The sequence below is a fragment of the Alosa pseudoharengus genome, unplaced genomic scaffold (assembly GCF_046254945.1).
Source record: "Alosa pseudoharengus isolate Yale_2024_CS ecotype anadromous, Long Island Sound unplaced genomic scaffold, YU_APseudo_1.1 YU_APseudo_1.1_scf_2, whole genome shotgun sequence".
NCBI classification, from domain to species: Eukaryota; Metazoa; Chordata; class Actinopteri; order Clupeiformes; family Clupeidae; genus Alosa; species Alosa pseudoharengus.
In genome coordinates this window covers 49,388,315-49,404,282 of record NW_027468663.1, presented here as the reverse complement: position 1 = coordinate 49,404,282, position 15,968 = coordinate 49,388,315, and the positions used below count along the sequence as shown (strand labels likewise).

Below are 15,968 nucleotides of genomic sequence, written 5' to 3'. Positions count from 1 at the left end.
ATGTAAAAATATACTCTAATATTTACCATATTGAGACTTCTGATCAAGGTGGGACATTGTGTTTAGAACAGCATTGAACAATGCAATACTTTGTGTGATTGGAAAGAAAAAAATGCTAAATGTAAGACAATGTCCATACGGTCATATGACTTGTGGCTTGAACCTGCATCGCTTCTGAGGAATGGCTCTGTTGTGTGTTGATTTTCATTTCAACGCCCATGACAAACACAGCTCGAAAACTGCTGCAACGGCGACCCGGCTAGAGAATAGAAGGGATGGCTATTTTTTCCATTTCATGGAAGCAGTTTTGTGCAGAAATGTATTGAAAAGAGCCGTTGATAATTTGTGTTTAAAAGGGGAAGTGGAAGCTACATGTGTATTATAATAGGATGACCACCAACCACACTCTTAAAATGGTCTAAGCTGAGGACGCCACCCAATTTCTGCTGATAGGCCTATTTCTATTGGGGTGAATGGTTTCTGTTTGTGCCTGGGATTACCTGTGGGGGCAGGGATTCAAATTACAGCTGATTGGCTGGTGAGGGCCGAGTCCCAACCCTCATCACAATGGTGACCAGGGGCCTATTGCACAAAACTAGAATAAGGGATTAAGCCAGGATATCTTGGTTATCCTGGCTCAATTTTTTTCGTGATCCAGTTGCACAAAAGCGGGATAGGGGTCTTGCAACAATGTGACGTCACGGGAGTGCCTAACCATTTTGCGCGTGGTGATTCTCCTAAACAGAGGTGTTGCTGTTGTGAAAAGGCTATCGCTACCTACTTCACACTGTAGAAGAAGCAATGAAGCCGCTCTAGTTGCCATAGTGAATCAGTGAATCTGTGATCGGTGGCGGGGTCTATTTGAGGGAGCCGTGAGCGCGCACTTATCCAGGATAGGTTTCACCTGGCTTAATGAATCCGTGTCTGCTCATCCTGGCTTGCTCGTTGTGCAACCAATTAAGCCTGTACGCTCTTGTTTTGGATTCATTGAGCGCAGCTCAGTAAGTTATCCCGGATGTCTTAATTCTGCTTTTGTGCAATAGGCCCCTGAGGGGTATTTCACAAAGGCAGAATTAATACATCCAAGATAAGTGATAAAGCGAGGTTTGACATAGCGTTGTCTGATCATCCTAGCTCATCTCGTTTCACTAATGCCAATCCAGGATGAGTAGGAGCGACTATGTCAAACCAGGTGTAAGTAATTCAGGATGTGTGCGCGTTCTCGTTTCTGTTCCAAAGTGCCCACGGTTGGAATAAAAAAGACGTGGAAAATAGCGTCATTCACACAAAGTGAACAACCACTTTTGATATAGACTAACAATGAAGTAAAGTTATCCTTTTTGGAATGGGGAATCATGGCTATAAACAGCAGAAGTAGGCGTGGTAGACCAACGGAATGCAAATTTACGTATGCACCCACGTGTGAGTGCTTCCTTGTCTCGGCACGCAACATCATTAAGAAAGATGCACATAGTATGATATACCTTAATATTATAGTTGAAAATACCTTCGAAAACTTGCCCCCCCCCCCACTTCCAATCAACTACAGTAGGCTATTCATCAAACGTCCATCACTAAAATAAGCAAACAATGAGTACCTAGGCCTATGTTAATAATTATAAGGCTATCACAATTAAAATGATAACCATATGTTAGTAGGCAGACAATCTGTTTTGTTTTGCGAGCAAATACATTTAGCAAATAGTTTATAAATGGAATAAAGCTCCTTAAAAATTAGCACGGAGGTCTGATGTGAATGACAGCTAGCTGAACCAATAAGACAACATAATTACCATTAGAATGAACTTAGCTTGGCTGTTAGCCTGGTCGGGACCAGGCTAGGTGTAGAGAATAAATCCCCATGGTAAATTATGTGCCATCTCTTTTGTGAAACCAAGTCAAGGCTAAATTCATCCAGGATAACCTAAAAATCCCAGCTTAATCCCTTATCTAGGTTTTGTGAAATACCCCTCTGGTCATGGATGCGCACAAAATATGCTGTTAGGGGGAGTCTTAAAAGTCTCTCCTAAATGCACATTTGACGGGTATCAAAGAGGGTTGAATTTCTTTTGGAATTTCATTAATGTCAATTTGTGACATTTAAGTTTCTTTTAAAAAGAATACCACCATGGGTATGCTTTCATGTAGACCTCTAGTACCCCTGGAAAGCATTTGTCAATACCAACACATCAGTGGCAAAAAACAGAAATCCCAATATTGCCACTGGCTTCAGATTCAGGAAGTGATAAGTAGTCAAATTAAGACCTTAGGGATGTGGATATGACTCAACATGTGGTTATGGCCCAATGCTGTATTAGCATTGCACTCTGCTACTAGCCGCAGTGGGCTGGTGTCAGTTTAATCACATTACACAGTGCACGAAGAGCTTCTGTCTGATGCGTTCCATTGGCATCAGCTGCAAGGGATTTGTCCAGTCCTCCCATTAGGACAACAACACACACTGAAGGCCAATCAAATGGCTTTGATCTTGTAGTGCTACTGCAACAACTGCTCACATTACAGTGCTACACCTCATGTGGGGGCCAGTGAAAAGGGTGTTGGAGAAAGGGAGAGACAAAATGATATTCCTCAACCAGTGAAATAAAGCATGTTCGTAAAAATAATTTATTTTGCTAAAATTACTTTTAGAATTGTAATGTATTGTATTTTGTATTAATCTTGGTTGCGGTCCCTTATCAGAACAATTAAGTTGCTTCCAGTTGCATCAGCTGAAAGGTTTTACACTGCAAGTTCTAATGTCTCAAAAAAGTGAAATTCTATTGGAGAACTGTGCCCTGGTATTGAAATGTCAGTAGTGCCACTTCTTGTAGTGTGGTGATGCTCACTTCTCACTTGCAAAGGAGAGATTCCTCTTATGGTCACTCCTGCATGAGAAGAGCACACTCCCTCTGGTGGACAAACAGCCGCAGGAACACACTAAATTTCTTCCTGTAGAAACTGGAAGACACAGCATTTCAGGATCTTCTGTTTCTAAGTATCTATAAGTTAACCCTTCAACCAACTAAAACACTAATAACAATGCAGTTCATGTGTTTTGTATGTGCAATGATAACAAAGCAAAACATAAAACCATAAAGAATTAATAAACCTTTAGTTATGCTTGTGGCCATTGTGGAATATTTTGTTAAAAAATAATTAATGTTCACTAGTATTGCAAGTTCCTAATGCTACATACACTATATTTATTAACACTCTTGATCGGGTCAAAGCAATAAACTGAGGACATTGTGGTACATAAATTATGTAACAAGTACTCACTGGTCTTGCTCAAGATTTGGTTTTACAACTCTGCCGACTTTTGCCATTTTCTCCATGGCTTCCTGGAAGACAGTTCAGGGTGAAACGTTTCAGTTTGTAAATGTGACAGCTGCACAATCACACAGATAATTAACACTGCGTGTGATATTGAAGTGATAATCAAAAGACTTATCAACATTACAATTTATCATATGAAAAAAGGCTAATGCAATATTTTCAGGCATTATTTGCTTTTGCAAACATCATTCTTCCTTCCTTCAAATCCTGTGAAATGCTTATTTTACCCTACATATGTTTATGAATGCTACTATGGCATGGGACTATAATGATCCTGAACTGATTCTCAAAGTCACAATCTCTGTATTCACCAAGTAAAATAATTTGTGCAAATTATTTTCTTAGTGTTCTTAGTGATTCCTCAGAGTTGTGGCACACCTGAATGGACTTGTGGTCAAGAGAAGCACAGGCTCCTAAAATAGCAGCTCCCACCAAAACAGCATCTTTCTCAGCAGGCAGAACCACTGGTAAACCTGAAGAAGTGTTATCATTAGTGATAAGACACAGCATTTGATTAGCGGCATTATCTGGACATGCGCTCAAAGCAAGGGAACAAACTTTCTGTCCATGTGTACAATACAACGGATGGCCAAAAGTCCATTACAAGAATTCCAGAAGTCACACAGAAGTGTGATACACTACGAGCATGCAAGTGCCTTTCATGGAGGATGGACACCACAGAGGTCTTAGCCCGCTATCATTCACATTGATATTGGATGCAAATGTGCCACTGATCAAATTCAAATGGGATACTGGCACAGCGGCATCCCATGCAAATGAGCTCATAGTTCCCACCATACTGCCATCAGTTGAATAACACACAGGTACGCAAAGCACACCAGTCCACAAGGAACTACACTGTACCTGTATAAAGTCCAGTCCCGTGCTGCCTTGTCACCACTTACCTGTTGCGTTAGCGTGCATCTGCACAAACAGGGTGTTCTTACTCAGCCCTCCGCACAGGAAGAGGGTTGTGATGCAGTGTCCTGCCTCCTTCAGAGCCTGTAGGATGTGCCTGGTGCCAAGCTGGAAGGCCACAAGCACAAGAGGAGACCGTTCTATTCAGAAGGACTTTCAAATGACCACAAGGCTCACATGAAAGGTCCACTCAGGAGGATTATATTACTCACAGCAATAGCCTGAACTGTTGCCAGGTATAACAGGGCCAGGTCATCCAGGGTCTGGGACAAGGAGAGTCCAACAACCTACTCAAGAGGAGAGAGAGAAAGAAAGATTGATAGCCTTAGTGGGTATAAAATGTTGATGTATGTTGATCAAATGTAAAATGTTGTAAAATGACGCCTTCCACAATCTGAATTCCGAAAAAGTTGTGACGGTTTGTAAAATGTGAATAAAAAAATAATGCTATGATTTACATATCATGTCCACCCTATATTTAATTGAGAATAGTTCAAAGACAATATATCAACTGTTGAAAGACAAATGTTATTGTTTTTTGGAAAAAATATGTTCATTTTGAATTGAATGCCAGCAACATGTCTCAGAAAAGTTGGGAGAGGGGCATTTTTAACACTGAGTTGCTTCACCTCTTCATTTAACAACATTCTGTAAATGTTTAGGAACTGAGGAGACCAGTTGCTAGTTTTGAGAATTAAATGTCTGCCCGATATAGGATTTCAGCTGCTCAACAGTCTGGGGACTTAAATCATGTTTTTCATTCCACAATGCACCAAATTAGACAAATTGGACTACAGACGGGCTATTTTAGCACCTGGACTCCTCCTCTATGGAGAAATACGTTTAAATATGTGCAGAATTCATTTTGCCATTGTTTTCCTGAAATATTCGAGGTCTTCCCTGAAAAGACACTGTCTGGATCATAGTCTATGTTGCACAAAACCTGTGTACATCATTCAGAATTGATTGTGCAAATTGTCCATGCCATAGGCACTAATGCATCTCCACACCGCCATGGAAGCTATTGTTAACAAATTGTATACATCGGATAGTTGAATAGTCCCTCTCCTCTTTAGCAAATTTTGATTGGTCTAACCACAGGACCATTTTCCTCTTTACATCAGTCAATTTTAGATGAGCTCAGGTTCAGATAAAATGGTAGCATTTCTGTATCAAGTCTAAAAAAAAAATATTTTTTTGTATGGTAGAGTTTACATACAATAGCATTTGTGAACCTGTTTTAAAGGATTCTCTGAATTTTTTTATGATGTTGTGTACTGTAGATGTTGAAATTCTCAAATATTTCTTGATAAGAAACATTATTCTTATACTGTTTCATCATTTGCCCACACAGGTTTACACAGAGTGATTTTTATCCCCATTCATGGTTCCAGTTCACCTAATTAGTTGTGAAATGTTCTTCCTTTTGTTGTCTTTACCATAACTCAACTTTTCCATCCTTTTGTTGTCCCGTCCCAACTTTTTGTTGCTGGCATCAAATTCAAAATGTGCTTATATTTTCCATGAAATAGTCACATTTCTGTCCTTAAACAGTTTTTGTCTTTGAACTCTTCAATCTCAATTAAATATAGGGTTGACCATAAACTGTAATGCAACATGCAGTGCTTTTGTGTGTTTACTGTAGATGTTTTTGATAGCGCAACATATTTGATATGGTATATTTGACACAAAAATGAATGCACACTTAACATACTGTACAGGTTCTGTCACTGATGATGTGTTTCAATCCATCACTAGATGTATGTAACTGGCATACAAAAAATCTTGACACAAAAACATGTGAGAAATATCAACACCTTCCCAATGCTTGTGTGATGCGTTTTCTGTCCTGTGCATTTTGGTGTGTGTGTGTGGATAACCAGAGGCATTAGGGAAGATGCCCTCTTTGCTCACCATGCCCTTCAGAGTGGGGTCTGCTAGAGGAGACCGGTTTCCATGGAAGTCAGGCCACACATGCAGACTGCTGCTCAACTGGTCCAAGTTAGCGGGGTCTTTGGCCATAGCCTCTAGATGTTTGTTCAAGTAGGAGTAAACACTTTCTTGGCTATGTAAGAAAAATAAGATCATCCGTCGTCAGGATGAAACTACCTGATGCTTTTTCAAACACAAAAGCGTTTTGTGAAAGATGTAGTGGTGGTTTAGCCTTTTTCTACACTAACCTTCTCTCTGCTTTCTCCTTCAACTCGGGGAAAGCAGCATGGCCTCTCACCATGTAGTCAATCTGCTGACAGAAAACTCTATGTATGCATGGCAATACAAATCATCAAGGCATTTAGTTTCTGACTGTACAATAAACGTCTAATTGGTCAGTATAACAACCTGAACTGACCAGTCTTCCAGTGGCACTCTGCCCTCCTTCATTCAACCACAGCGTGGGCACCATGGCAGACCGGTAAGGTCCCCAAACACCAGGAACAAAGATGGGGTCCTGGCTGATCTAACAGGGCAGACATGTTCATGGCCATCGAACAAAGACACTGTTGGGCATCAGTTCGTCTCAAGTAAAGAATAACAAAAACACCTACTGCCATGTGACAAGATGATGTGCCACAAATCAAGGCCAAGCGTGAGGTTAGAGGTTGCTTTTCACATGGTAGGTGGAACCCGGTCACATCAGCACCAATAACACCTGTTAAAGGAATTTAAAAGACAAATGTTACCATTGAAACATGGAATACTGGGAAGCTGATCCAAATGGTAACTGTGTCTACTGTTGAGGTCCAACTGCTTTGAAAGGACAAAATCAAACTTTTGGACAATTGGTCAACTGTCAAAAACCAATTGTGTGTAAGCCTAAGCCAATTAATGCCCTACTATCATCTTTTCATGACTTGGCATCAACTGCTGGGCCATCATTTGTTCTACCTGCCTCTGGATCTGAACTGAACCTTGATGCTACAGGAGCTCACCTAGCCCTCCGGCATGTGCATCTATGAGGCTGGCAGCCACGGCTGTGCCAGGGACAAGTCCCAGCTCTGCAGCTGCTTCTTGTGTAAGCCCTTCACCCACAGCAGTACCAGGGGTGCAAGTCACGGCACCTGCTCTGAGGAAAAACACTCTTAAAACAAACGTGTTGAAAATAACACAACTTGTGTTGTTGTTGTTGTTTTTTTTTAACACATCTCTATATCCAGATAGGTACAACACAGTTTGTGTTGTTTCTAACACGTTCATTTTAAGAATGTACCAAAACCATGATGGGGTGTTGTTAATATTATTATAACCACTTTTACCAGTATTAATTTTTTTTGAATCAGTGGATGGCTCAGAGTTTGTGGATGGGTGATTAGGAGGTGGGCAAGAATTTTAACTCTTTGATGTAACTGAAAACATATGGCGAAATAATGTATCTTAATCAATAATCTTAATCTTTATCAATAAAAATAAGGATTAAAAAAACAACACACAAACAAACATGACAGGGTGCTACTGCACAGGTAGGTCTGTAAATGAAAAGTACATTACTACAATGAACAGTCATGTATGTCCCCCACAAAACCTTTTAAGTTGCTTTACAGGGGAATGCCTGTGGTCAGTATCAAGTTTTTTTAACATGAGTAGGTCATGTCTAATATCAAAACAGTGACAACGACTGATTTATAAATAATCCACTTCAGTGAAGTTCTCACATATTTTAGCACTAGACATCTAAAGACAAATCATAGCACCTATTTTGGAGTAGCTGTTTTCCAAAAGGTCCTCGAGGCCGATGCTGGTCCAGAATGTGTCGTCCCATCCTTCTGGAGGGGAATAGGTCCATTTACAAACTAAAGTGCAAAGGGATCTAAGAGACAAGAGAGATTTGTGTATCATAAGCTAGGAATGCACTCATGTTTCATAGTTAATTGCAGGGATATGTGTATGTGCATGTCAAAACTCAAGAGCAGCAGTGAAGCTTACAGTACCTTACTAATGATCCAGTAGCTTTCCAAGACAGAAAATCTGGGAGGTCAAAGAAATGAGCAGCATCCTTCCAGCAACTCTCCTTCAGGTTCTATAAACAATGCCAAGACAGAAGCAGGTTCAAAATAGTTCTTATACTGAGAGCAATGCACTAATTGTGACCATGATAGCATTGTTATCACACAGAATTATCCACTACTCTTCAGTGAGAAGCCTAAAAGGACACATAACTTATTCTTCTGAGAGACATTTCCATTCTCACACCGCCGGTTTTGTAGTCTCTTGCAATACTTCACAGATCTGTTGCAACACATCTGCATTCCTTTGCAATACAAGTGTGTGAAATTGTTTGTGGGTGTGAAATCAGTATCTCTAAAAATTAAACTCCTGACGTGTACTCAAGGGCCTTACTGTTATGATAGCACATCACTGGTGTGGACAAATAGTAAGTAAGTAAGTAAAATTTATTTATACAGCACTTTTCACAGACAGGGTCACAAAGTGCTTTACAATGCGCATAGACAATAAAGCATAGTAAAAAAAATTCTAAGAATAAAGTAATGTAAAAATACAGCAGATAAAATTATTAATAAATAGAAGACAGAGGTTACCCAAAAGCTAGCCTAAACAAGTGAGTCTTCACTTGTCCTTAAAACAGTCCACATTCTCAGCAAACCTAATGCTGGTTGGCAGAGCATTCCAGAGTCTGGGTGCCATCATGGCAAAGGCTCTATCCCCACATGTCTTCAGACGAGTGTGTGGCGTGGATAGCAGATTTTGGTTGATAGACCCAAGAGACCGGGAAGGGGTGTGTAAGTGAATTATGTTGGCAAGATAAGCAGGGGCCTGACCATGTAGGTTATGGTGAGAATTTTGAATTGGAACCTAAGTAAGGGAGCAGAGTAGAGGGGTGATATGGGTGCACCTGTTTGATCTAGGAAGTAGCCTAGCAACAGCAGGTGCAGGTGGTGAAGGACAGATTTGTTGAGTGAGGAGGAGAAGAGTGAATTGCAATAGTCAATACGGGAGGAAATTAAGACATGGATGAGCATCTCCAGTTCTGACTGAGACCACAGCCCTTAATTTGTTAATGTGTGCGTACGTGGAAAAAAACATGATCTGGTCAGTGATTTGATGTGAGTTTCAAAAGATAGGGATTTGTCAAATGTCACCCCAAGGTTCCTTAGACTAGGCCGGACCGCAGATGACAAAGGCCCAATGTTTCTGCTTAATTAGAGGGATAGCGTTGTGTCACAAATATCTGATTTGGGACTCAAAACAAACTGGAATGGAATCTCTTGCCAATAAAAAAAGAATTTGGCTATGGCCTCAGGTCACCTCTTTTAGCCACAGTAACTTTGGGGGCTGCATTTCTGGGGACATCACCCCTCCCACTCCCCTCAGGACCCTGTGGCCAGTGGCAGTGATCCGAACTGCTTGCTCAGCAGCCCGGTGGTCCATCCACATGACCACATTCCTCTCACAGACACCTGAGGGAGGACAGGAGGGTAACATCTGGGGCCATCAATAAATCCAGCACATGGGGGATATATGTAATGTTGTACATCATCATAAAATTAGCTGAATGGAAAACAAAAAGTCCAGGATGTATTTACACCACTTACCGTCATGATTAACGGCAACTGGCTGAAAGCTGTGGTCCAAAACAACCAGGGAACAAGTTGCGTCAAAGCCAATGCCTTTGACTTCGATCTTGTCAATGCCTTCTGTCACTTTCTGTAAAGTCAGATGATGCCTTGTTAATATTCTACTAAGACATCACACATTTACAAACGAAGTGGCTGACCACAATTCAACATGACAGTGGGAAAAGTTTAATTTCATTTAACTCACTCTGACTGTGCTGCAGCACTTGGTCCAGATATCAGAAGATGATTGGACGTAATGTTCCGGATGAGGTTCCCAAATGTGGATCGGTTCTTCGGCCATGCTCTTTACCTGCCCATCACTTGTAACAAGTGCCGCTCGAACGCTGGCTGTGCCCACGTCTACTCCTATGAAATACCGCTCCATGGAACCCTGGACACTCGCCATATCTACCTAAAACATGCAGAATTTAAACAAGCAACACGATTGTCTGATGACAAACGCAAAATGGACTTTGGACCCACAATGACTGCCTTGCACTACTCCACTTGCACTACTCCACTTATACACTTGCACACTTTGCAATTGTTGTTGTCCTGAAAACACTTCTGAACACACTTCTGCTGCTCTTACATAACTTGCACCACTATGCCACTTGCATACTTTGGTCAAACAGAACTACCTCAGCCATTTATTGGCCTGACTTTTGTATTATATTGACTGTCTACTGTATGCACAATTGCACAATTTCAACCAAAATTTTGCTGCTCTTATTTCTTCATTGTATGTGCCTTCTTATTACTTTTTATATTGTTTACTGTAATGTTATGTTTGTCTGTGGACCTAATTGGTAAAATATGTCTTGTCTCCACCGTGGGATAGTGGGAAACGTAATTTCGATCTCTTATCTTGACATGTGAAGAAATTGACAATAAAGCAGACTTTGACTTTGACTTTGAAAATGCTGAACACATAGGTTAACAGATGAAGATGTGTTCCGCCAGTCAATTGGCTTGTAATATAGGCAGCTCCATTCATGAAATGTAAACTCAATTTTGATTGTAGCTGTTAGAAACCAGGCCAAAAACACGGTGGATTTACATGAGTAGGGGGGAGAGAGAGAGAGAGAGATGGGTGTACTGCAGACATAGGTCTATATAATACGATTGCAAAACAATTCTATGAAAACACAAACTTCATTTCGTGCCACCTTTCAGGATTACGAGGAATTCATTGTAATATTTTAAATCACAGTCACGAACAAGGCATTGTGTTGTTGCCGTATCAGCCTTGCCATTTGTTTCAGCAGGCTAACTAACGACAAACTTATTTGGACAACTAATGAGCTACTACAAAGTATAGAGACACTAAAAAGGCAAGTAACTGCATCTGTTCACAAGCGTTCTCTTACCATGTGCAGACCACCAATAAATCAGCTGATAGTCAATGTTGGTCATAGGCTAACGCACTACTTTGTAGGCTACATTTACGGGTCCCACGAAGGGTCAAAATTGTGGGTTGGCTAACCTATAACCATATAACGGATCACATGACCTGTGTTGTTAACATTAATTTCGAGAGAACTTCCTTATCCTGAGTTCAAATCCAACAATACATTGCACACACACAGCCTACAGCATACTTTTAGAGTAGCCTGCTAGACTCAGTAGACTTAGATTAGTAGATTAACCTTCAATGACATCATGCCAGACTTAAATCCATAGTGTCCATTCCTGAATGGTGTTTTGCTTGCATTTAGCCTACTCTGTGTGATAAATTGGAAAAAATAGCCTACCCACTTAAGTAGGCTACATTAGGAAAACATGCATTCAAGAGTGTCCAGGGCAAATTAATGACTTAAAAAGTCGAAGTGTGCCGAAAAAAGGAAGTGTGTGAACTGCAGGATGTGTGTGAGGTGAGGAAGTGAGTGACCTCAATCAGTCAAGGGCAGAAAAGCTTGACACAAATCTGTAACAGTTAATTGTACATTGTAGCATTGTGTTGTAGTTGTATCATTACCTCTCGGCAGTGGAAATTATATAAATACTTCATGGGGATATGTAATTACTTTGTTGTAATGAGAATGTAGCTAAAGTGGGTGAATGTATTAACAAGCATTATTAACAGCTGCGTACAAAAGCCCAATGGCAAATATTTAAATGGCTGACTGGTGGCAGACAACTTAAAATCTTGTTGAAATTGTGTTGCTATTGAAGACCAAAATGAATTATCAATGTAAGTTGTAATACACACACCTGGTATCAGAAACATCATAGCAAGTCCAGCAATTATTAAAACAGATCTACATTTTGCACTTTATAAACTCTGTCAGTATAAACACTAAATCATGACCATGGCATATAATAGCCTTTTATGCATCAACATAGAATGTTCTCCAGAAAAGTGTAGCCAGGCCTATATGTTTTTGAGGCCACACTAACAGTTACAAAATCAAATCATACATGAACTGTAATGGTGATGGTGTACAGTTTTCATTTCATGCATGCACAGAATAGGCTACTTATTGCATTTGGCAAGAGACTGTGCTGTATGAAGACTACAGCCATAGAGTAAAATCAGCAACCTGGCCATTCCACTACTGAACTTTCTTCACAAGTAAATGAAAACTGCATCCATCAGAAGAATCAGTGCAAGAGGTCAAAGTGATTGTTGACAGTGTCTTCCCATGACAGGCCAAAGTGACTTGCTGGAACATTCCAACTCTGAATTCAGACTGAACGTGTCAAATGCCTTAATGTGTTTGTTTCACTGCAGCCAAGGCAACCGACAGACCCACAATCCTCACTGAAGGTTCTTCCTGACAATCTGTCTGTGAAGTTCATTCCTGTTTTACATGCATGTATTAATTTCATAATTGTTCGACTATGCTGCCTAAAAAACGTTAAAAACATAGAATTAAAATGGGAATTAATTATCTAAATACAGTACATTCAATGAATATTGTGTAGACACTACAAGGTTAAAGTGAGAACTAACATAAACATAAATACATATTGTAGCAATATTGCCAAGAAAATTACAACACATTAGTAGCCTGGTGTATGCAACTGTTAAATGCACAATAACCTCTTAACACACTGAAACTGTTGCATTCATATCTGCTCTTCTGATGCAGAGCAACAGAGACAATACTACATATTTATTTGGGAACGACATGAAAAGCAATACTGAAAATGATCACCTGTCAAGAGGTTCTGAGTGGACCTACATAATTGGTCCCAAGATACCAAGAAGTGGCAGGATTGCAAATGAGGTTGATGAATGAAACAGTAGGGCCTAGAAAATGACCAACCATATGCCCGTCAATCACTTAAGGCTATTATTAAGTCATGTGGAAGTTTCCCCTTTGCTATTGATGTAGGCCTACATTTAGAAGGTCCAAAACAAGCTGCCTATGTCAAGGAGCCTTACTGTAGAGGAAGCTATGTCTCCTCAATACACGAATGTTTGTGTTGAATTTTGGCATTATTTCAAGGCTACAGCTCTGGTAGATAGCCAAGCAGACATTAGTTTTTTTGTTGTTGATACAACACGTTAAGTTAATTCATTGCTTCGAAATACATTTTTAATGTATAGGCATACAGTCTCGTGTGTAGGCCTAGCTGAAATGTTAAATTTATTCTTCTGAACAAGAGGATGGTCACTTTGTGTTCTAGAGTTTACCTGAAACACACCATTCCAAATATAAGCGGCAAAGCGAGTTTATCGGCAATATATAGGACACTTTGGCTCACCGTCCGTGTAAACTATGCAAAAACACGACGTAATCCCATGGTGCATCTGGAGCAGGGCATTACCTAATCCCATGAAGCACCGGGCTAAAGAGGGGTGGGCCATCGACAGAGTATCAAGCCCAAACAGTAACGCCCATATCGATGAGTCAAACCAATGAGAAGTCTTAAATGTGACATCATTGTTATTTTCAGAGGCAAAGCAGCAGTGCTTCTTATAAAGTTTGACTCCACGTTGGAAGTAGAGTGAGAGAGAGAGAAAACAGGGCCGGGACGGTCCACGACCAGTTTTTAATCTATTTGTCAAGTAGCTTAGCCGAAAAATAAGAAATTTTAGGATTTTTTTGTCCGCCGCTTGGCAGACTGACAGTTTACAATCGAGGCTATGCGTTCCGTGAGTGGAAGAACTTGTCGATAGACATTTAGGCCTAACATCGAAATATCTGTGCATATAAAAGAACGACCAAACGATCAAATAACAAACCAGCCAACGACCGATCTCTTTTTCATATAGCTATAGGCTACTATTGGGAAAAACCGGACAGACGCCTGTGATCCGCCCTCAAGCTTTCGAAATTGTGGGAAGTTCACGCGAGTCAATATGGAAGCCACATTCTATGATGAGTCTCTCAACGCATCCATGCCTCCCCAACAAAAAAATGTTGGATGTGGATATAATGCGAAGGCGCTGAAGCTAAATATGACCCTAGATCTGAATGATCCAATGAAACACCTAAAGCCGCACCTTCGCGCCAAGGCAATGGACATACTGACATCACCCGACGTTGGGTTGCTTAAACTGACGTCGCCTGAATTGGAGCGTCTGATTGTACAGTCTTGTAACAGTTTGACAACGCCGACTCCTTCTCAATTCATCTCTTCCAAGAATGCTACCGACGAGCAGGAGGGCTTTGCTGAAGGCTTTGTCAAGGCTCTTGAGGAGCTCCACCATCAACAACACATGCCCGTTATGGACTCAGCGGATCAAGGGATGCCAACATCCACCGAAATGGCATCTGTGAACTCCGATCAGGGAAACGTATCGCTGAACAGTTCTGTCCGCATGGATCCACCAGAATACTCAAGCCTGAGTTCACTCGGCCGCGCACCTGCGTACACCGACTCCAGCTCCATTGTGAGTTACGCGACTATGTCCGCGCAAAACGCACCAGGCCCTCGAGTGCCATGCCACCACCCGCTACAGCAGGCGTACAAAGAGGAGCCACAGCGAGTTCCTGATATGAACAGCGACACCCCTCCCTTGTCTCCAATTGACATGGAGAACCAAGAGAGGATTAAAGCGGAGAGAAAGCGCATGCGAAACCGGGTCGCTGCGTCAAAGTGCCGGAAAAGAAAGCTCGAGCGACTCTCGAGACTGGAGGAAAAAGTCAAATTCCTAAAAACTCAGAACACAGAGTTGTGCTCAACAGCTAACATACTGCGAGACGAGGTTGCGCAGCTCAAACTAAGGGTCATGGATCACGTAAACAGCGGCTGCCATCTCATGTTGACGCAGCGGATAAAGGCTTTTTGAGTGGGATTGTGAACATTTTAATGGACTTAGTTTTTGGAGATAGCCAAGGATTTAACGTAGCACTTAAAAGACTTTAAAATCTTCAGCACATAGATTGGGTTTCCTCAATTTCCTTATAGCCTAGTCATAAACTGCAATGAATTCTTAAAGAGTATGCTTTTGGACGTTTGACCTTGTCACCAGCAAACTTCTGCAGTAGGCCCTCTGATTTTCCAAAATTAGAGGTGGAAAGATGACTAACCACATGAAAAGCCAATTAGTTACTGATTGTACACATTTCATGTTGGGTCCGTTGCTGAAACTGAATCTTACTATGCTGAACTTTTGTTTACAATTTTGTTAATAAAAGAATAATTTCACACTGAACTCTTTTGATATTTGAAGCATTTGATTGCATTTAGGATTTCCAAATAGCTTGTTTTTGTAAATCTGTAAATACTTTGTTTTGTTTTGTAATGTTCAATACTACTGCAATACTTAGTGTATTACATTGTGAATCACATATTAAAAACTGAAAGGGCTACCTGATTTCTGTTACAAAATTGACTGTGAATGATGACTGACTGAACATAATTTGGGGTATTACAGCAAATCCACTTAAGCAGACCAATTATTTGAATGTATTGATTCAAAAAGTTATTTTCTAGAAACTCACACACCATACAAAAATTGCTCAAATTCACCTTATCGCGTAAAAATGATGCTTCACCTCCTTGAGTAAAATTATGATCGAAAATTGCCATCGCTAGATAAAAGTACAAAAACAGATAACCTGGTTCTTCAATAATGATACTGTATATCACACTGTACAACAGCATACATACAAAAACGGATAACCTGATTCTTCAATAATACTATTTCATGTTGGACAAAAGCATCTGATAAGAAACAAAGAT

General features: G+C 40.6%; 2 protein-coding genes across 3 annotated transcripts; one reads left to right on the top strand and one right to left on the bottom strand.

Moving 5' to 3' along the window:
• Nucleotides 1–1,942: 1,942 nt before the first annotated feature.
• Nucleotides 1,943–11,405, bottom strand: fggy (FGGY carbohydrate kinase domain containing). Of its 2 annotated transcripts, none has more exons than XM_076295359.1 (16): nt 11,198–11,405; nt 10,033–10,239; nt 9,804–9,915; nt 9,517–9,668; nt 8,181–8,269; nt 7,944–8,059; nt 7,185–7,313; nt 6,801–6,904; nt 6,605–6,712; nt 6,435–6,496; nt 6,169–6,319; nt 4,467–4,541; nt 4,242–4,362; nt 3,715–3,809; nt 3,280–3,341; nt 1,943–2,958 (listed from the first exon to the last, which is right to left on the bottom strand). In XM_076295359.1, the coding sequence occupies exons 1-16, from the start codon at nt 11,198–11,200 to the stop codon at nt 2,880–2,882; spliced, it is 1,665 nt and encodes a 554-aa protein (XP_076151474.1). In that variant the 5' UTR covers nt 11,201–11,405; the 3' UTR covers nt 1,943–2,879. The 2 variants fall into 2 exon arrangements, with proteins under 2 accessions (XP_076151474.1, XP_076151473.1); XM_076295358.1 differs by having other exon boundaries at nt 10,033–10,235.
• Nucleotides 11,406–13,766: 2,361 nt separating this feature from the next.
• On the top strand, nt 13,767–15,438 carry LOC143134742 (transcription factor Jun-like). The gene has a single exon (XM_076295356.1). It carries the CDS (start codon nt 14,140–14,142, stop codon nt 15,070–15,072), a length of 933 nt encoding a protein of 310 aa, XP_076151471.1. The 5' UTR covers nt 13,767–14,139; the 3' UTR covers nt 15,073–15,438.
• Nucleotides 15,439–15,968: the final 530 nt, after the last annotated feature.